This window comes from Amblyomma americanum, chromosome 2 (assembly GCF_052857255.1).
Source record: "Amblyomma americanum isolate KBUSLIRL-KWMA chromosome 2, ASM5285725v1, whole genome shotgun sequence".
NCBI lineage: Eukaryota > Metazoa > Arthropoda > Arachnida > Ixodida > Ixodidae > Amblyomma > Amblyomma americanum.
The window spans coordinates 94,203,703-94,226,181 of NC_135498.1; the positions used below are offsets into that span (position 1 = coordinate 94,203,703).

General features: G+C 49.2%; 1 protein-coding gene and 1 pseudogene across 1 annotated transcript; both read left to right on the plus strand.

The window, feature by feature from the left end:
- Positions 1-12,418: 12,418 nt before the first annotated feature.
- Positions 12,419-13,656, plus strand: LOC144119899 (uncharacterized; annotated as a pseudogene).
- Positions 13,657-16,349: 2,693 nt separating this feature from the next.
- Positions 16,350-21,391, plus strand: LOC144119900 (neprilysin-1-like). The gene is made up of 5 exons (XM_077652409.1): positions 16,350-16,395; positions 17,309-17,388; positions 20,290-20,366; positions 20,525-20,532; positions 21,294-21,391. Exons 1-5 carry the CDS (start codon positions 16,350-16,352, stop codon positions 21,389-21,391), a joined length of 309 nt encoding a protein of 102 aa, XP_077508535.1.
- The last annotated feature ends 1,088 nt before the right edge of the window (positions 21,392-22,479 follow it).

Sequence of the window (22,479 nt, forward strand, 5' to 3'; positions counted from 1 at the left end):
TTGCGTTTCGCACATTGTCTTTCTTGCAGTTATCGGCTATATTAACTCTTTAAGGCCGAGTGTTGCGAATTTGCTACATACGTTTTGTAGGCCGTGTACTCATTTCTACATAATTTTTTGCAAGCAAAGCTACATGTCAACATGTTCTAGTTGCCAGAGCTGCTGTAGGCACTCTGAGGAAGCTGTTCGAAGTAAAAGGAGACGCGAATGTGCTATTTCCAGCCAGCGTTCAACAACTGCTCGTCTATTTTGTTTCATTTGGCGGGAGAAACAGACACCTTTAGCATAAAGGCGCAAAAGGATCAGGCGGTCCTTTTGCGCTATTCATTATGCTAAACCTTTGCAAACTCTCTCACTTTTCCGCTCTATAGAAGACATCTGTTGCAACAAATATCTGGGGTCTCTGCGCTTTCTATTCATAAAAAACATCGTCGTCGTCTATGGCCGTGAGCAAAACTCCACCAATAAATTCCCAGACAAGCAACCTGGGTGGCAGGTGGGCGACCTAGGTCACGTGACCTTATGACTTCATTACAACCTGCCCACCAGATTGTGAGTAAACTGCCCGTTGTGGCAGGTTGCGTTTAAATTGATTGGTAGCCAGCGGTTGCTCAGGAATAGGAACCTGGGACTCTCAGGACTCCCCGGTTGCCGCACCTGCCATCGCAGATGGTGCGAGGACTCCCAAGGATGTATGAGTGTAAAGTATAGAATGATCAATTAAGCATATATCGACATTAAACCCTTTACGCTTCGGTGTCGTATACCCTTAACGCGGAGCTCGAGTGTTTTCTTTCGCGTTCTGTTCTGCTTTCGACGCGTCCCCATTTTCTTCAGCCGAGATGGAAGGCGTGTCCACATCATTGCTACTGACGCCTCTCGTTCTGGATCAAAGGCTCGGCGTTCGCTGGTTCCACGAAAGACGTGTGCCGCGGCCGCGGTGGAGCCCGTATCGCGTATCAAGGCAGAGAGAGCTACTAGTGAAGGGGGTGTGCTGCAGGGGGTCCCGGTAGGACATGCCAAACAATAGATCGAAGACAATGCTCCCGCACTCGCAGGACAATGCTTCCCTCCTTCCAAAGCTAACGCAAATATGGCCGGAACTTTAATAAACAGCGTAGAGGATTCCTCATCGACTGCCGCGCTGCACGCACCGCACGCCGCTTAACGATCAGCATATGTGATTACGGCTCAAACTGAGGCTCGATTTCAGCAACAAACACAACAGCAGCAAAAGAATCCAGTGACACATAACTCGTGCTCAAGCCTCCGCGGGTCGTACGCTTTCGCTGTACCATCCTTCCACAGTAAACATACCTCGGATGGGAAATCCTCTGCTGGGAATTCTGCAACGGAAACCACCCACCGGTCACGGTTTCCTCCACTCACGTCGTATGCCCTCCTCCTTCCACTGCAACCACGCCCTGAGTAGTTCCCATGGCAATGCACCTCCCGGTTACTACTACCACTACTACAACTGCTGCTGCGACGACGACGACGCGAAACCCTGCAGGAACGCGCGCTTAACAGCTGTCGCTGTAAAACATCTCTCTGCTGCGCGATTCGATGTCTGGAATGCTTCACATCAGTAGATTCTAGAGTTGCACTATAATGAGAGTGTATAAAGAACCTTACGGAGACGTGAAGCTACCTCCGCCGCTAGTATTTGTGGCACCCCTGCTAAAATATGGTTCCATGAAGACATGATCGCCATTTACGCCAACAAAAATTGCTGGACCAAGTGGTGCTCTAATTGTGGACAACTAAGAGTTAACTGCGCACAGCAGACCGCCATTCCTACTTTGTACCTGAATTTTGTTGTACTGTCCAAGCTACGATTTTTTAGGCTGCTCTTGTCGAGGCAGCCAGATGCCAAGGTGTATGTGCTGAAGTAAGGTAGGGAACAGTACTGGTGGCTGCGAGCTGGGCACAGGAGTACTGCGTGCATCATTCGTACTTTGCGACATTTCTAAAGGTTAGATTGCGCGAATACCGGAGACACCGGAGGCAGGAATGTGTCCAAGAGGGGGCCTGAGGAAACCCGAGCCTACCCATAGAAATCAGCCCCCCCCCCCCCCACACATCCCTCCTTGCACCGGCCCCAATTTGTACCTGAAAAATGCCTGGTTGTGTTCATCACCGGATGAATAAGATATACCTGTTGGCTCTCCGGAGCTCCGATGTTCAAAACAAGAAGGTAATTAAAGAGACCGTGTGTAGATGCGACTCAGATTACATAAAAAAGCATAGATATGTCAGTGCTTCTTTTGCTGCAATCCTGTAGCCCCCTCGCCACCACTTTTCAGAACCGTTTTCTCTAAATAATCAGAACAAACTTCCGCATACAAGGTAAGGCTAACGTGGATGCTTGATAAACTCTTGGGGGCCCATTTGGAATAATTATTAGACAGGTGGACCCAGGATTGTGGTGGATGGGGATACAGCTTCCTAGATATGGGGGGGGGGGGGGGGTCATTCATTGATGATTTTGATGATTAAGTGGTTGCAGAGAGGTGACTGGGTTGGGGCCCTATTGGCCTTTTCTCTCACAATACTAAGTGGAGCCCCTATTCTGGGGCGCCATTGCCAAGCAAGGCCGCTCGCGTCCGTTGATACCAAGGCCTTTTGGGCCTTGACAGCCGAGCAGGGCCGCCTTCCAGTCTTCTCTGGCGGGGTTGAGGTAAGGAGGAAGGGGACAGGTGGGCTTGATTGGCACGCCCAAAGCATGTGGAAACCATGTGACATGCATAGAAGTTTAAGACTCTATGCGTGCTAACGACGCCCTCTTCTGTGGCTCTTGTGCTTTCAAAATTGCCACTGTACTTTTAAAGGAAAATCTGAGCAAAAAAATGCCCGCATGTCATTCATGGACGCGGAAGTGGTGCCTTGGTGCTTTGTTTTGTATGCGACCAAGTAATTGCTTGTGATGAGAACAAAGAGAACTGATTGTGTGAACAGTTTTTTTTACGAAAGCGGCAACGGAAGTAGGGCCGATTCCCGGGGGAAAGTTATAGGCAAGATTTCCAACTCTCATTATCTAAAAAAATTAGCTGCAGTTTAAGTACTGCTGAATGTAATTAAAGAGCGAAAGCTGCAGTGTATCGGTTAAGCAGACGCGGCTTGGCATGTAACGTTGAGTGCGTTCCGCACACTGACGAGGCACCGCGCCTACCCTGGCAGATCGCGGTTAAATTATTGGTTGATCTCGAGAGGCTGGTCACCCAATGAACGCTGTGGCTTAGTGGCTTAGCTCGGCTATGCCAGGATATACGTAGCGAAAGCTAAGGCATAGGATGGTTAGCCTTGGTTAATCTTGATTGCAAGTCCAGGTTAGTCTGGTTGTCTAGCAATGTTGTTGTCGCATCGAAGACGACACAACTGGGGTTACGGCGCACGCGAGCTCTCCTTTTAAATCTTCGGTCACGTTATCAGGCCTTCGACGCAGCTGGGCGAGGCGAGCGCAACGACGAGGAACGCGGCGTGACTTCATGACAGATGGCGCGGCGAGCGCTCAAAGCACAGTAACCGTTTCACATATTTAAAGGTGGACGTCCGAACAGCGCCGTAAAGGAAGGGAGAGAAGGAAGAAAGAGAAAATTGAAAATTTAAAGTTGCATTTTGAGGAAAGGCGCGGCGCAGCGCAGCGGCGAAACCCCCGGGGCTGGGTGCTACCAGTGGCGCATGCGCAGTTGTGACGAGGGAGCGAGAGAGAGAAATGCCACGTGTGTCGTCACTGCTCCTTGCGCATGCGCAGCACGGCTCTCCAGGAATCGCGAGAAACTGCTCAACCTGCGGCCAGTATATCTTTCGCTTTAAAACGTAGACTGACTGCTGTTGGTGATAGGAAGGCGAAGCGTATATATATATATATATATATATATATATATATATATATATATATATATATATATATATATATATATATATATATATATATATATATATATATATACACCTCACGAGGCGACTCCTCCTCTCCCTCTACACCAGCGGAGCACATCTGGTGGTGCGAGCGGAGACAGCAGCGTCGTCGACGACGGGCCATCTGTTGGAGCGCGGCTGCGGTGTTGCTAGGCAACGGCGGCACAAGGTCGTTCGTGGGTCCGCGCATACGGCTGAAGTGCTCGACGAGCCGAAATGGCACGCTGGCTGGAGTAGTAAAGCTTTCGCTTTAAAATACGGCATGCGTCGAACCATGCACACACTAAGTCGCGGCCAGGATGTTCACACCCTCCCCCTCGCAGTCCATCCGCGAGCAGCCGTCAAGTGACAGATCCCGCGCTGGGCAATCTTAGAGCAGGCCACCCTTAGAGGAGAGCAGAGAGGACAACAGTAGTTTCCAATTTTTTCCACAGTATTGACAGCGCTGCTGCATCATAGTTAAACGTCACAGAGGTGAAGTGGTAGCCCCGGATCCTCTGCCCGTCCGCACAGGCAGCCCCGTCGGAGAGGTGGAGAAGGCCACTACCAGCGCCTTCCCGATTGCAGTCTTTCGGCTGGTGGAGCACCACACACACCACACGCATGATGCACCGCACGCGAACCGGACGCATCGTGCGCCATTGGTGGGCGGAACCCACTTCTTTCCCCCCCACTCCTTTCCTCCGCGGTGCGAGGAAGGAGAGCCCGAACTCTCACAACAGAACGACCAACCTGGGTCGCAATGGCGCCATGAAAGAACAGCACGCGATGAATCTGTACTTGTTTATTTGCAATATCATTATAGGTGCTCTGCGCTTTTTTTTTAGAAAAAGAGGCGGAGGAGGGGACAATTGCAATAAAACACTAACTAGTAACGTGGCACAGTAATCCTTCCATCATATCTTTGGCCTTGTGGTGACGGCTGTGGGACGGGTGCTTGCCGGTAGTGAAATTTTGTCCTCTGCGATGCTTCCTGCTGCGTATGAACTCGATGAAGTACCAGCCAACCCCTCGGCACGGCAGTGATGTCTCGCAATGTTCCGGGCATGAAAGGGTTTTGTACAATACAGGGCCTTCGTCATCACTCTCAGATGGTGTCGACTTGATGGACGCCGTTTCTTTGTCCCAATTTGAATATCGAGTGGAACACTGAGCCCGACAGTTGTAGGCGCCCACAGAGATGAAAGTGCTATCTTTTCCGGCGAGGTTATTTCTCTCTTGGCTTTCTCCGGTGCACGTAGCAGAGTGGGTATATTTCACACGATCAGGGGACTTCGGTTCCATATTACCAACGGTTACTTGGTCACTTTGGCGCGAGACAGTAATGAGCATACATTAATAGTTTCTTGCAGCCAGTGTGCTTGCGTTCCTGACAGTTTCTCTGAGACGGCTTTTCTCTTGATTTCTCCTCTTGTGACCTTCTCTATGGCAAAAGCGGTGGATCATCAGAGATTTAGTTGTGAGGAAGCATACTCATGGCTTAATCTTGCGTTGAACACTGCACGCATAATGCTTGACATGATGCGTGCTTCCTACTGGCCGTCCCGTTGTTATCTTGATCACTAAAGCCTCTACAAGATGCTAGTTTTCGCCAGAGGACCACGGCCTGTGCAATGGCCACAGACCATGCCTCGTCGTTCGTCATGGACCTGTGAAGGCTTCCGTAAGTTCCGCCTTCAGTCAAATTGCGACCTGCAGAGGTGAGCGCTCGCTTCCGTCCTAACTCATCGGCCTGCGTAACACTTTCCCATCGCCTCGCTCCCCGAGTCTTTTGTGACGGCGAGGTACCGCGCTTGAGGTCTCTTGGCCTCCGGCAAAAAGATCTCTGAGAAATATCTAACCCACTGCGATCTTCTTGTGGGCTTCTGCCTGTGTTACCTTGCGCAAGATGAAAGTCAAGCGGCCTGCCTCGGCGACTGGAAAGCCGATGCCTGAGGTCCTCGCAGGAGGCTCGTTCATCCCGAAACCCTGGCGGCGTAGGCGGCGGGGGCCAGCATCGACGAACACCCGGTGATGGCGTTCGCAAACTGCGTCCCGGCCGCGGAGACCGGCCAGATGCCCTCCAAGTGCGTCCGTCACGGCCAAGCGGCCGGCGGCGTTCAGAGCTCATTCCTGGAGCAGGCGAACCCCTGGATACCTCAAAGAGCGTCTGCGGCGGTCCCCAGCTGCAGGATGCGGGAGTGTCGCGGTCGAAGCTGAGGCCCGGGTTGCCGCGGCCGCTGTCGATGCCGGTGTGAGGGTGCAGCTCACCCTGCAGACAAAAGGTGTATGCTCCAGGAAGCTGGCGACCTTCGCAGACAGATTGAACCCATATGGTGGGGTCCACTCCAGTGTTCTCCATCTTCGGCATCCTAAAGCTCGCTTCTGAACGAACGCTTTCTTCTTCTAATTCTTTGCCTCAGTAAATATGGCACATGCCCATGTGGGGGGATTGGCCGAACGAACGCTTCTTCTTCTTCTTCTTCTTCTTCTTCTTCTTCTTCTTCTTCTTCTTCTTCTTCTTCTTCTTCTTCTTCACCCCAGGTATATGGCACATACCCATGCGGGGGGATTGGCCAAGGTGTAGTTGAATAAACAAAGTTTCCGTGGAAGATGATGACAAAAATGTAGCATCAATCGTGAATTTTGAAAAATCAATGAATAAAAACAAGAGAACAATATTGACACTTAAATAACAGACAGCATTTTGGTGAAAAAAGAAGAGCTCGTAGAACTTTAAAAGAATTAGCACATCAACCTACCAACAACGAACATCAACCCTTACATCAACCTACATCATTGTTGTTGTTGTTGTTGTTGACCTCACACAACGAACGCTTTCTCCTGTTCTGTTCGCTTTCTTTCTCTTCACCTTACCTTGGTCTTCCTCGTACTCTAGCACCGAATTGGAACAAGTACGCGGACACGATTGTTCTGTGCATTTTTAATTATGTGCACAAGACATTAGTAAACATGGATCGTCACGAGCAATTACCTTTCGCCCGGTAAGTAATTTATAACTGAATATCTTGTCACATGTTTCCGCTTAGGTTTAAGCCTTTGAACGGCAGCTATGCCATATCGTGAGCGAGGTTGCAATCAGGTGAGGCGTGGGCAAAATGAAATATGACCGCTGATTGATTGTTTTAATTACAGATAAACGCTCTTCTTGTGTGAAGATCCTGGTTACAGTTGCGTCACGCTTCCGAGGGCCTACTGAGCACCTAACACTCTACTGGGCGGCTATTATCTAGCTGTCTCGGTAAGATAAGCCGCCTTATATACGTCTCAGCGAGCCCCAAGACAGTAATGTTTTTAAGATGTCTTAACACACTAACTTGCAGTCTGCTTAAAGGACATTTCGAAACGTCTTGAACGATCTTGCAGCTCAGCTCAGATGGTGCGCCAATTTCTTTAAAGCTACAAGACGTCTTGCAAGACACACTGTAGAAATCTCAAAAACAGAATCCCTTCCTCCACAAAAAGCCTTTTTTGACTGAACACCAACCCGCCTACTCGACGGCTGGAAGGCGTCTCGGAAACATTAACAAGCTGTCTTGTAGTCGCTACAACTGGCCAAAATTTCTCGACGATGTAGTAGATGTACTGCGTAGCAAGCACCACTCAACACCTGACTCTGTTTACCGTCTTCCATTGCAATGACGGAAATGTGGATGTTTGCCACTCTTACCGAGCACCACTATTCTGTTCCGTCATCAGGACCAGGTGACTTGTGAGGTAATAGAAGTATTTTTTAGAAGAAAAAACTAGTGCCTCAGTCAGCCTTCGGAGGCCGTCAGATACAGAACTCCATTACTTAGAATACCCGCTACCATCTGCTCCTGGCTAGTATGTTTTTGTGTGCAACCTTGTATGCGTTTCAAGTTGTGTTCACGCGGTCGTGTTGCGCGCAGTTCCCGGTGGTTTGTCTGTATATATTCCTTCGCCTTTTCATACAACCTTTATCACGTGTGGTGCCTTCCTTGTCTTGTGCGTCCGTCTAGATTGTGCTCTTTTTGTAGCGGGAGCTACACTAGGCTGCCTGTCGAGTATTTTGCAGTACACGCGAGAGGGCGGTTGTGCGCATGCGCCATTGACGTGGCGGCCGGGAAGGGGAATGGGTGCGGCGCGCGCTTCGTCGCCGCTCTTTCTTCCGGAGTGCCTCTTTATCCCTTCCTTTGTGGCGCGGTTCGGGTGTCCGCGGATGTATGAGCCGGAAACTGCGCCATTTTATTTCCCCAAAAACCAGTTTTTTTGGCCTCGGACGCCGAGGCGTGCGGACGTGTCATGCGTGCGCTCCCCGGTTTTTCGATGTTCCTGGCGGATTTATGCTTGTGCTCAAACCAACTTCGATTGGAATCATCAGCGAGGTCGCCAGGATCACCTGGATACCGAAATTGCGGCAAGTGGACCCAATGTTCGGCTATTTTTCGAGTTTGACGCGTCGTCCCGGCGGCTGCGTTCGACCTAGCGTCGACTCCGACCACTGCCCGCCTGCCAAGCGTCGGTGCGCCTCGCCGCCGACCCCTGGGCCTTAGCACGGCCGGATATTTTCGGTGAAAATGCAGGTTGTTGTTAAAGGGGAGGATATTTCTCCCGAAGAATTTTCCGAAAAGGTCGGTTGGTTCACGATCAACACAAACCAGCAATTGCGGCAGCCATGATGGCGGCCGCGAGGGAGAAGGCCAAGGTGTCGGCTCGGATCGAGGAAGGAGAGAAGATCGCGGCCATGTGAGCACCAAATCAATCAAGATGGCAGGGAGGAAGTTGGCTCTGCGCTCCGTGGCGTCAGAGCAACCACGCCTACCTACTGGCCTGCATAAGGTGATAATCCGACCGAGCGGAGGATTGAAAGCTCTATCTTTGGGTGGAGACGTGAAGATATATGAGATTGTGCGAGCCGCTGTGGGCGTGAATCTGAAGGAGGCTAAGGAAGACATTATTCAACTTAACACCAAGCAAACGCCATTTTGGTGGGCACCATGAGTGAAGAAAGAATGCATCGGTACCTGAAGATAAAAACACTTCAGGTTGATCAGAAAAACTACGACGTAAACGCCTACCTGTCAGCCGCCGAGGGTAGTGGCAAAGGAGTTATTCATGAGATTCCGGTGGAACACACGGGAGCACAGATTCTGGACAACCTGGATTGTTCAAGGAACCCCAAATTCAGAGGGATCAGAAGAATGGGGAAGACATCGACCTCAGTTCTGTTACTCTTCGTCGATGAGAATGTGCCGTTTTGGATTTATTATGTAGGCGGGCTCCTCAAGTGCTTCCTCTACAAAAAGAAGTTTGAAGTGTGAAACGCATGCGGACACCTTGGGCATCGCTCTGATGTGTGTCCGGACCCGGACAACGTCGTGTCGCGGCTGCGGTACGGTGAAGCCACCGGATGGACACGTGTGCGATTCCAAATGTCCTCTTTGTGGAAAGGGACATAAACTGGGAAACAAGAAGTGTCGCGAGATCTACCGAGCTCCGTACATCGTCAAGAAACGCCAGTGGGAGCGGAAGCTCCAAGAAGAGGAGGTGAAGAAAACACCCCCACCTGGGTGAAAAGCCGCTCAAGGAGCCAGGAGGGCTTCCGGAGCCGCTCCAACTCCTTCCCTCGATCGCCTCGATCTCCCGGGCCGTTCCAGCTCCAAGGGCTGCTCCAGCTCCGGGAATCGCTCCGGCTCCAGGGGCCACACCGGCTCCTGGGCAAGATCGTCGTCGAGGCCGAGGACTGAAGCCAACAGGCAAAGGGAGGTGAACTGGGTAGATAACGTCTCCCCAAAAAATACGGAGTCCGAGGAACTAGCCAAGATGAGAATCATGGTAGAGAAGCTCACTAAAAGAGTAGATGACCTCGAAAAGGAAAACGCTATGCTAAAAAGGGAGAAGAAAGTAGCTAACGCATTCAAAACAGCTAACACGATTAAAACCCACTCAATCGATGAAAGCACTGTGGAGATGCAGGTAGATGACACCCGCTCCCCACCTCTGAAAAGGAAATTAGGCGCGAACGCGTCGCAAGAGCCCACAATGGCAGATCTATGCAAGAAAATGGACGACTTCCAGGCGAGCTGGGAGGCAGAGTTCGCAGCAGTCTTCCAAGCCATCCAGGCCCTATCGGAAGAAAGCCAGAAACACGGCCGAGTTGGTGAGCATTAATAACTGGCAGAAGGAAACAGAGCAGAAGGTACATGGTGGATCACAGACGGCTGCGGCCCTAATACCACTGGGTGACAATCCACAATGCAATCATGGCCAGTCACAATAAACACGTGATTTGGCAGTGGAATTGCCGCGGGTACCGTCGCAAAAGGGCGGTCCTACAGCAGCTCCTTCTTGGCAAAGACAATCTGGACGTAATCGCTTTACAAGAAACTGCGGGGATGGCAAAATTATCGGGCTACCTATCATTTAGTACAGATGATGGAAGAGCCGGGGTAACCACCCTGGTCAGGAGAAACTTAGCAGTCGTTAAGCAGTTAAGCATGACACAGAGGTTATCAACGTAGACCACGTCTTGTTGAACTTATTCCAGCAAAAAAAGAAAGAAGGCAGCCTCTTTGTTCCCAATATCTATAGCATCCCGAAACAGAGGAAGGCCTGATTTGGACCTCTTCTCCAAAAAACTCTGCGTATAGCCAAAAGGCAAGCTTTGGTAGTGGTTGGAGACTTTAACGCCCAACACGCTACCTGGGGGTACACAAAAGAAGGAGTTAAGTGAAGGGAACTCTGGCTGGATGCACAGAAAGAGGGGCTCACCTTAATGACTGACCCCCAAACCCCCACTAGAACGGGGAATAGTGCCAGCGTAGACACCTCACCCGACCTCACCTTCGTCAAAAACGTGGGAGATGTAACCTGGGTTAATACCCTGGAAAAACTAGGCAGCGATCACTTTATTCTCGAAACAGTGGTGAGCGCAGGCCCTGCCAGGAGAAAAGGCAGAAACCAGCTTATTGTTCAATGGGATGCCTTTCGCGAAATAAGAAGCGAGACGGGAGTGAGTGAGATAATGGATATTGATGAATGGGCTAAGAAACTGGGCCAGGACGTCAAGAACGCAACCAAGGAGATAACGGAGGACTCTGCACTAGAAATAGCGGACAGCCACCTCCTCCATATGTGGGAAGCTAAGCTCAGCATGGAAAAACGGCTCAGGAGGCAAAGGTGGAACCGATATCTCAGGAGACGGATCGCTAGGCTCAATAAAAATATAGAAGATTACGCGCTAAAACTAACCACACAAAACTGGGAGTCCACCTGCGATAGGATGGACGGAAATATAGGCCTAGCTAAGGCATGGAATCTACTCCGCTACCTGCTGGACCCACAGGGCTGCAAAACAGCGCAGCAACAGAACCTTCAAAAAAATTTTCACTTGTACGAAGGTACGGAGGCAGATCTAATGAAGTAAATGCAGGGAATATACATTGGGGACACTAGCAAGGAACCCCTACCTAACAATGAAGGCGTAGGCAACTCCAGCCTAGACGAACCCATCTGCGAAGCGGAGGTCCGGGCGGAGATTGCCAGGCTCAAAACCAAGTCAGCTTCAGGCCCGGATGGCGTTAGCTATAAAATGCTTTGCAATCTAGACGATAACTCTATAACTGCATTAACTAACTTTATGCAGAAGTGCTGGGAAGAGGGTAAACTACCAAATCAGTGGAAAACCGCTAAGGTGGTGATAATCCCAAAACCAGGCAAGAAACTCCAGATAGAGAACTTAAGACCTATCTCTCTAACCTCTTGTGCAGGCAAGCTTTTGGAGCACGTTATTCAAACTCAGCTCAATAACTACATGGAGGATAATGACCTCTATCCGCATTCGATGCTGGGCTTTAGGCCAAGGCTCTCCACCCAGGACGTGATGCTGCAACTAAAACACCAAAGCATCGATGCGGAAACCGGGGACGCAAAGGCAATCCTAGGGCTTGACATGGCGAAGGCTTTTGATACCGGCACACATAAAGCCATTCTGGAGACCCTTCAGGACTTGGGAGTAGGCGAACGAACCTATAATTACATTAAGGACTTTTTGTCAGACCGAGAAGCAGGAATCCAGATTGGAGAATGCAAATCGGATGACATGAAATTAGGCAGCAAGGGACCCCACAGGGCTCTGTGCTCTCACCCTTTCTTTTCAACATGGCCATGATCAAACTCCCTGAAAGACTGGAGGCTATTGAAGGACTAAACCACAGCTTGTACGCTGATGACATCACAATGTGGATATCTAGGGGCAGCGATGCCCAAATAGAGGACACCCTCTAAAGGGCTATCCAGGAAGTTGAAGGTTACGTCGGATCTAGGGGACTTGAATGTTCACCGCAAAAAAACGGAACTGCTTCTATACCAGTCGAAAGGCAGGGCCAGTAAGGAGGAACCGCAAATCTCCCTCACAGCTGGAGGGATCCCCATTCCAAAAGTCGACAAATTCAGAGTTCTGGGACTTCTGATTCAGGCCAACAGCTTTAATGGCAAAAAAATAAGGAAACTAGACGGCTGCGCACAGCAGACCATGAGGCTCATCCGCCGGATTGCCAACAGGCGGTCCGGGATGAGAGAAGCGAATCTAGTTAGGCTAGTCCAGGCCTTTGTTATAAGTAGAATAGCTTATGTTGCTCCCTCAGCTTTAGGTTCTTTGAGAAGAAGAAGATTGAGGGCATCATACGTAAAAGTATAAAACAAGCGCTGGGGCTTCCCACTGCAAATAAAAAGCTTTTAGCTCTAGGGCTCCACAACACTCTTGAGGAGATTATTGAAGCAGTGAGGATCTCGCAGTATGAGAGACTTGCGGGAAGCCCTGCGGGCAGGAAAATCCTAGCTAGGCTAGGCATTAACTATGAAGGGCAGGAAGGCATCAAAGTCGACCTGCCGCGAAGCGTGCGGAACCGACTCATAATCCCACCACTACCTAAAAACATGCACCCAATCCATCACAAGGAACGCAGAGAGAAACGGGCCGAGGCTCTTGAAAAGCGTTTCAAAAACTCGAAGAACGTGCTCTACGTTGATGCTGCAGACTATGGCAACGGCCGCATGGCTCTAGCTGTAGCGAGCGCTGAAACTAGAATGCTAGCCAGTAGCACAGTTCCAACAGATTGCTCACAGATTGGAGAAGAATCTGCCATAGCACTTGCAATTGCAAGTACTTCAGTCAAAATTATAGTCAGCGACTCTAAGGTTGCGGTGATGAACATTGCCAGAGGCAGAATTTCTCCCGAGGCGAACATAATCCTGCAGACCTGCAGAGATAGCAGGAAAATTGAAATAATCTGGGCACCTGCGCACGCCTCCCTCGCTGGGAACGAGGTGACCCACGAATTAGCTCGAGGACTTACTTTCCGAGCTGGTGGGCTAGCCGAAGGCTTCATGGGGCGGGACCGCTTAGTGTGTTACAGAGAGATCACACAACACTACAGGCTAGGGCGGGTTAAATATCCTCCGGCTGATATATCCTTAACCAAGAGCCAGGCCTCCACTTGGCGTCGCTTGCAAACCAACTCGTTTAAAAGCCCGGTGTCGTGCAGCCTCTACTACCCGGGTCAGTACTCCAGCCAGTGTAAGCTATGTAAAGCCAGGGCTGATCTTAAACACATTCTGTGGGAATGCCCACAGGCTCCCTCTGAGGGAAGCATAAAGTATTTAGAACAATGGGAGACCTTGTTACTCAGCTCCGATCCGGAGATTCAACTGAAGACCGTCCGACTGGCCGAAACCGCCGCTAGGGTCCAAGGACTCCTGGCCGTCGTCTAGGTGGGAAGGCTTTAATCTGTTGGGCAAATAAAGTTTTACAATCCAATGCAATATGTTGCATTATTTTGTCATTTATATGTTTTTGAACTTACGCGTACGTATTTGACTCAAGTACTTCGGTGATGGATTTCATTTTTAATAAAACCTGCAATTCCAGAGGAGATGGCATACAGCGAGCACACAAGACGCCAGTACGGCTCTCAGTTTAGCAGAGTGGCTTCAATGACGATGTGGGAGCAAGTGTGAAGGCCTTCATCGTTGCCTTGGCCTTTTAGATCACTGCGCCCAACCACAGACAAAACGCTGATGTTACTGCACTCATCCACAGAGAGAACTTTGCATGCCCTTTGCTTGGTTTCATCCAAATGTAACTCGCCTGATCGATAAAGAAACTGTGTGCTGCTGTGTGCGAGTGGCTTGACTCAGAGTAGCTTGCTACATCCTACGAAATATAGGTTATCTTCGTGATGCTTCTATTTGTCTAAATCTTATTTCAGATGGCTTACCTCTGAACCCACATCGACAATGCACTACAGCTTAGTCGGAAACTACCTGCGTGAGTGACTCCACATCTTCAGCGAATGCTGAGCTCTCCTGAGTAGGACTGTTTAATCTCTGTTCTTTTATTTGTGTCTACAGCGTGAGAATGACATTAAATGTGTAGGACACTACACGCGTAAGCATGTACACCCCCCTCCCCCCGAAAACTCTTCAGGCCATTGCATTCACTGTAGTTGAATGAATGCCCCTTAAATGCTCCGCTACACGGAGCATTCAATGCACACGTCAAGCGCAAGCTCCTCTACCGACAGAAGAAACCTTCTCCTAGCATTTCGAGGCACTTTGGTCTTTAATGGCGCCGTGGTGGCTCAATTATGCGGCCCAAGCAAAAAGCCTTTGGCCTGAAGACTTTTGACCAGCCCCGTACATACATGTTGCTGCAGAAGTATACATCTATAGAGCCTCGGTCAAAAGTCTTCAGTCCACAGGGCTTGCTCTTCAGCAGCAGAACTGGCGCATGCGGCATTTTTGAACCTCGCAAAGACCAGATGGTCTTCCTACCTCGCTTTAGTTTGACCAAAGCTGTAAATTGAGAAATTCATATTGTGGGAGCCTTCCATGGATCATCATCTTTCGCCATTATCTCTTGGCAACGCCTGTGGCACGCGCATCGGGTTCACCATTACAGCAATCGCCAGACGCGGCCGTCTTGCCGTTTGGGCCTAGCCTTATTTGAAAGCGCCTTGGCGTCTCGGCCTAGCCTTCCATCATAATATGCAGTACTCTCAGCCGTCCTTTTTACATTTAAAAAAGCATCTAATGCGTCTATGCGTAAAAATTTCGCGCATGCGGTTCTTATTACTAAAATTGTATGAGAGGTACAATGGAGAGAAGCTACGCCAGCTAACCCCAGACAGCCGGGCAGTCTGATTGGCGGCAAGGTGCGGTGCCCCATCTTTGAGCCCGTTACATCTCTTAGAAGCCATGAATTTCTTGATATGGTTTTGCTGAGATCCATGCCCCATACACTAAGACTTCGTATTTCGTTATTATGTGCCAAGTCATCTATGGTTAGGGAAGGAATTATGGTGTTTGCACTGACGTGTCTGAGCCCGTTTTGTCTAATATACAGGTACATATATCAACATATACATAAGTTTGGTTTGGTTTGGTTTATGGGGGTTTAACGTCCCAAAGCGACTCAGGCTATGAGAGACGCCGTAGTGAAGGGCTCCGGGAATTTCGACCACCTGGGGTTCTTTAACGTGCACTGACATCGCACAGCACACGGGCCTCTAGAATTTCGCCTCCATCGAAATTCGACCGCCACGGCCGGGATCGAACCCGCGTCTTTCGGGCCAGCAGCCGAGCGCCATAACCATTCAGCCACCGCGGCGAGTAACATATACATAAGTGTAATGACTGCTTTTCCTAGCTCTGAAAAATGTATAGCCCTCGTCCAGTGGCTTTGCCATGCGATCTCAGTGAGTGCAGCATTTCTTTATTTACAATTCCACTGCACCGAATGTTCTCTAAACTTTCGCGCTGGCAGCGATTTCAGCTTCCTTTGTTTTCTGAATTAAAGACAGAGTAGATTAAGTGGGTCGGCAGATCTCTTCAAGGGCATATTTGTGGGTTTTTTGCAGACTGTGGTGCAAATACAACACTATCTTTAAAAAACACCTAAAGAGCAGTGTGCACAAATTCGTATCAACAATTTGCGCTTGATATGTACACTTGTTGACTAAACGAAACACTCTACATTTTGTAGTGTGCAAAGACAGCTTTCCCTGTGCGATTCCTCTTAAGTGTGCAGGTTCACAGATGCATCAATTAAACACTAATCTAGCGGTGTAAGAAGTCAAGGTATTAAATTAACGTAGGCTACGGCGGTTAAAAGCGAACCTCATTCCATGTCGAGAATGACGAGTACAGCAGAATCGAACAATTATTGACTTCAGTCACTCGGCAGCACTACGAACAATTTTAGGATGAATGAATGAATGAATGAATGAATGAATGAATGAATGAATGAATGAATGAATGAATGAATGGATGAATGAATGAATACGTTCTTTTGCATTTGCTTGTTTGTCGAACACATCTGGTCGAATCACTACCTGTACAATTGAAATATATTTTTTTCAGTGCTGCCACTCGACTACATCCAGTTCCCGTTTTTTCTCGTCGACATGCCGCCGTCAGCTTGGCACCGCAGTGGTGTCTTCTTCAGATGTCGTTAGTCAAATTTATCTTCGCCAGCTTGATAGACAAACAATAAGAAATTGTTTAGTTTTGCACTTGACCTTGAGTATCCCCTCGTATTTAGCCACGGCAAGTTGCTTGTAGCACAAATATATTTTTATTTATCTCCAAGCGCTGCACCGATATCTCTAACGGGGATCGTAGTTTAGCGTTCTTCATTAGATGCGACCCTCTACGATTCCATCATTTACACAAGTGTAAATACACGGGCGTCTTTGATTTCGGCTTCCATCATAATGTTGCTCGGCCTTTTCTGCAAACTGGTATTGAGCAGCACAACACCATATCGCAATTCACCACGGCTGGTCACGAGGATCTCTACCTAGTGATTTATTACAACGGTCAGTGCCGCAGGCCGCGGCTCTCAGCTCGTTTCGATAACGGGGCCCGTGAAACGCTGTAAGTATCGTGCAGTGGTATACTCGGGTTCCTGTATTCTGTGCTTACGGTCTTCAGTGTGCACTTAAGCATTGTTGACACTTCGATTCGTCGAATGATCGCTTTTGCGATTGCTCGCTTCGCACATTATAGATGGAACTTACCAGTTTGGCTCAGTGACGGACACATCCCCTTTGTCACTCCACGCAGGCCAATTAACTTCGGCGCCCTGGGGACTATACTGGCAAAGCAAATAGTCTACGGCTTCGGAGAGCAAGGTGGGAAAATGATACTGGTCGCTTGATTTATTCCTGTTTTGTTCCCTTCTGCAATGCCGTCTAACTGAAAGCGGTAAAATGAAAAGGAGGGAGCGGAACTAGACGCAATTCGAAGGCCCGCTCAAAGGTGATCAGTCGAAACTCGCACCTTTGGAGACTGGCACTTGTGACTGGCAGACTTGTTAGACAATCATTAATTCGTATTTAGTTATTTGTGTGACCAAACCCAGGCGTTCCGAGTGTACTATACACCATACCTGGCACACAGCCCCGAAGCATGGGGCAGATCTTCTTCATCGCTTACGCAATGGTACGTGTCCTAGGACGACGCAAGATGCTTCGCGTTTTGCAAGCCCAAAACGGAACAGTGGTTTCCATATAACAATATCTTTATTGCGCCCTTAAAGCTCCTTACGGTTCCAAGTGTCCATGATTATTTTTGGCCCGCTACTGATCCGGAGTTCCCGGGTTCGAACCCGACCGCATCGGCCACGTTTCGATGGACGAGAAACGAAAATCATCCGTGTGCTGTGCGATGTCAGTGCACGTTAAAGTTCGCCAGGTGGTCGAAATTACTCCGGAGCCCTCCACTACGGCACCTCTTTCTTCCCTTCTACTTTCACTCCCTCCTTTATCCCTACCCTTAAGGCGCGGTTCAGGTGTCCACCGATATGTGAGACGGATAATGCGCCATTTCCTTCCCCAAAATAATAATAATAATAATTGTTTTTTATGGAAGGGAAATGGCGCAGTATCTGTCTCATATATCGTTGGACACCTGAACCGCGCCGTAAGGAAAGGGATAAAGGAGGCAGTGAAAGAAGAAAGGGAGAGGTGCCGTAGTGGAGGGCTCCGGAATAATTTCGACCACCTGGGGATCTTTAACGTGCACTGACATCGCGCAGCACACGGGCGCCTAAGCGTTTTGCCTCCATAAAAACGCAGCCGCCGCGGTCAGGTTCGAACCTGGGTACTCCGGATCAGTAGCCGAGCGCCCTAACCACTGAGCCACCGCAGCGGGCTTCCCCAAAAACCAATTTTCAATTCCCCGCTGTTGCAGCGTTGCCTCAAACGCTGGTAAACGTAATGACTTCGACAAGTTTTCTCTCCTCCACTCTATAGCTTTTCACTAAGCGATGGGATTGAGAAATAATACTTAATAATAATAATAATAATAATAATAATAATAATAATAATAATAATAATAATAATAATAATAATAATAATAATAATAATTGGTATTTGGGGAAAGGAAATGGCGCAGCATCTGTCTCATATATCTTTGGACACCTGAACCGAGAGATAATCCTTTGAAAATTTGAGCTGACCTCTTCCCGAGGAGCGTAGCATGTTTTGATACATTCGGTGACGCTCTTCATCGGCGACGCTCTTCGGTAGAAGAATGAGAAGCGGCAGTGTCCATTCACCAACTCCTGTAGCCCGGACCTCGCGTTATCGACACCTTTGTGGTTTTTCAGAATGAAGGACCATCTTCAGGGTTTGCGCTTCGCGTCCAGGCAAAACACACTGCATTGTGGCGTTGTTGGCAGCAGCAGCCGCTCTAATTCTCGATGTCAAACAGAGACTATGCATCGGGTGCTACAAAGAACCGCCGCAGCGGAGACTGCTTCAGAAGATGACGCGCTCCTGAGAAAGAGGCCATGTAGATTTGAAAGTATTTCCGTCACTTAAATAACAGCCGAAGCTAAATGCAAAACTTGTTGAACACGCCTCGTATGCGGCTTACATGCTTACTAAGGCCACAATGTTGCGCCACTTGGTCAGGCCTGCATACCCAGAAGTTCTGAAGACGCGCATTTTTAACGGGAAGCTTTTTACCCACACAATTATTTCATGCGGTGTAAGATTCCACCTATACCAATCAGTATATCCGTAGATCTCCCCTCGGCAGACTTGCGCTTTTTGCACTTATTTGCTTCTTTTTTAAAGCATCCTCATAACCTAATTCTGAACAGTATGTATAGAATGCAATGTATATCGATTCTAAGACCACTTGAGCCCTGATAACCCCCCAATGCGGCGTTCGGTGCAACTAATGCCGGCGTGTTTCAAACGACCAAGAAAACGGCTGAACAGTTCAGAGAAATAAACATATACTTCCAGAATTTCTCCCCTTCCCCTGAACGTAGGGGTGTCCACGAGAACTGTAAAAACACCAGTGTAATGAGAATGTCCGTTCCAAAGAGTACCTAAGCCACACGACAGACAGACAGACAGACAGACAGACAGACAGACAGACAGACAGACAGACAGACAGACAGACAGACAGACAGACAGACAGACAGACAGACAGACAGACAGACAGACAGACAGACAGACAGACAGACAGACAGACAGACAGACAGACAGACAGACAGACAGACAGACAGACAGACAGACAGACAGACAGACAGACAGACAGACAGACAGACAGACAGACAGACAGACAGACAGACAGACAGACAGACAGACAGACAGACAGACAGACAGACAGACAGACAGACAGACAGACAGACAGACAGACAGACAGACAGACAGACAGACAGACAGACAGACAGACAGACAGACAGACGGACGGACGGACGGACGGACGAACAGGAATATGTTCTATCGTTTGTTCTCTGTCTTGCTTCTCGCTAGTCTTCGCCTTCTCCGTCGGGTCACATGGCTCCTGAAAACTTTATGATCACTACGCACTACGGCGGCGGCGCTGTCTATGAGAAACTCGACCATACCGCTAACGTTGTGCAAAGACAATGATCGCTGCGAGCTCAATGGATCTTTTTGTTGCTTCAAGCCGCTTTGGAGCTATAGTTGAACTTCTCTCTGAACGGGGTAGCAAATGATGGTACTTTGGAAATGGTCAGGTCTTTGTGGGTGCTCCTGGAATTAAAGGGGGCCTTGTCAGCCTTCATATCCCATTGTGGCCGCTTTATGGAGAAAGAGCGGAGGTTTAGCACCAGCAGAAACATCCCTAACCTTTCTTCACCTCGATGAGGAGAAAAATATCGGTCAACTTTTTCTCACGTTTCCATTTCCCTCTTAGATAACGCTTATTCTAGAACCCCTTTCCCGTGTGCTTTTGTTAACTAATCACACTACACTTCTAATTTTTGATGAGTTCATACTGTGCCCGGCGAAAGCAGAAAAGGGTCCCGAATAATGTAGAATGACTCTGTGGTGTTTTCTTTCGTTTTCTTTCCGCCCGCAGTCCAGGTGCAAAGTAACGCGCAAGCATTCCATTTACCATTTCCTGCGCCCAAGGGAGCAGGCACCCAATCGCTTCAGGTAAGGAGGGACGCCACTAAGTGACACTCTGTCACATGGACATGAACGTCAGTGCAGGACCCTACAACATGCCCTTTACATAGGAGCGTATATAGTGCTCACCACGATGAGCGCAGAAACATTGGTAGTTGCCCCAATGGGATGCGGACTGCTTCCAGATCGTGGCGTACGTTTGTGGCGCAGGTTGATCTTCGCCTTAAGGCGCATGCCTCCAGCTAGGATTTCGACCAGGCTTAGCCGGTGTACTGCGCGGTAGCCAATCTGTGGGCGGCTTCTAGAATTCCCGCTTCAACAACTAGGCCGGCGTGTGTCTGCTGGCGTTGTTGTTTCCCTTGGGGCTTCTATGGAGGGACGGATTCATAGATAACTCTTGGAGGGATCAGTCTGGAGAGGAGGAATAACTTCATTTTAAGAAAAAAACATAAGGTCCTCAACGTTGGGCTCCTGCTTGTTCACGAGTCTATTGGCCTGGGCCTCACGGAGAGAGCTCTGTCAACTAGTTATGTTTTGGCCAGCCGGCTGAGCAGCTTGCAGAGCGGTTTCCCTTGAGGAGCGGGATGAGTTTTGCAGACCACCACATCCTGAATAGTGTGCTTCGTCAAAAATGAAAGCTAGTTTCGTTAATGACGTACTTAAAAGCCGGTTGTCTGGGCCCTTTAAGGAGACTTGCAGGCTTGCATTCAACGTGAGCACGCACTGATCTCGGTAACGGGAGAGCATAAGTGGCGGTACATATAATGGTGGTGTTTCCTTAAAACCCGTGTCCTCTTAATGCGACGGATTCACGCCATGCCTCTGTGCGCACTCAAAACAACGGCTGCTTTTCACAAAAGTCGAACCTTATGCGCCTTCTCGCTTGTTTATTCGTTTATTTCATCGTTCGTTCATTCATTGATTCTATTGTCTTTCCCGTTTTCTTCTCCGCAGGACTGATTCCCCTGATGAACTTCGAGAGGTTCTCGAGCGCATTCGGTTGCAAGACTGGAACCATAATGAGCCCCGACCAGAAGTGTCTCGTCTGGTAGCTGCACGACACGCAACCAGGAGGCGTTGACTACGTTAGCATAGCAATACAAATAGGAAGATTGGAGGCAGGTTTTTTTTTTAATTCATAAATGACTTACGTGGACGTGAAGCATTTAGTGCCTACTTTGTGTATTAAAGCCCGAGCACAAATCGTATTTATCCTGGCGGTTTTCCCTCCTAAGGTATGGTGACTTGCGCTATGTTGGGAACAACTCACGAATTGCATCCACGAAGCAAACAAAAATATCACAGGGACATCTCATTAATTTACATTGCCAATGCGATAGCTTAAGAAGCTGTTGATGTGTTTACCTGAAGTGACGTCAATTCCGACCTGGTGATGTCACACTCTTACAGCCAATGTGTGACTCCGTTCCCCTGCAACCAATCAGGGAATTTATCTTCCAACCACGCATTTTCTTCCTGATGAGGCTTCTATAATGATATCGCATTAAAAAATGGCTTTGGTTGAGCTCAGGTTAAACCTGGAGTGACGCGATAGCTACAGCTGGCCGAGTGGAACTTGCTCAGTAGAATTGCAAAGTCAGTCGTTCGCCGCTCCGTTTCGCTGGGCTTTCCTTCATCTTCGTACATGGACGTGGATTCACTCTCCCCGCCCACCTCTCCCCCTCAACACTGCCTCCCCCCCCACTCGGTTTCGCCAGCGCGCCGCGCCGCCTCAACTGCTCCGCACCACGTGACCAGCCACGGCGCCGGTACGCTGAAAGCTCGAAATGCTTGCGTAATGTAGCTATCGCTGCAAAATCAGCGGCAACCACTGCATGATGCCATTTCTGTCCCACTTAAACGGAGGCGGCCGAATGATTTAAAAGCTAACAGAACGCACGAGCTGTTTATCGGTGCATATTGTGACATTCCTTGTGTGTGCTACGAGGTTCCGCGTTCGACGGCGCGGCGTAGACGGAGACCCAGATGACAGCGGCATCATCAATTACCCAGCCATGCTCTTTGAGCGACGACCAGAACGAAGGGGTTTAAGCCCAACCGGACCCAACCGGACCCGCCGCCGCCGCCGCCGCGGGGAAACGGGCTTTATCCTCCCCAATTGGCGTGGCGGTTCCAGGGG

Coding starts and splice junctions, on each gene's coding strand:
- LOC144119900 (XM_077652409.1), top strand. CDS start 16,350: ATGCCGCCGTCAGCTTGGCACCGCAGTGGTGTCTTCTTCAGATGTC. Junction 16,396..17,308: donor TGGTGTCTTCTTCAGATGTC/GTTAGTCAAATT, acceptor GACCAAACCCAG/GCGTTCCGAGTGTACTATAC. Junction 17,389..20,289: donor TCTTCATCGCTTACGCAATG/GTACGTGTCCTA, acceptor TTCCGCCCGCAG/TCCAGGTGCAAAGTAACGCG.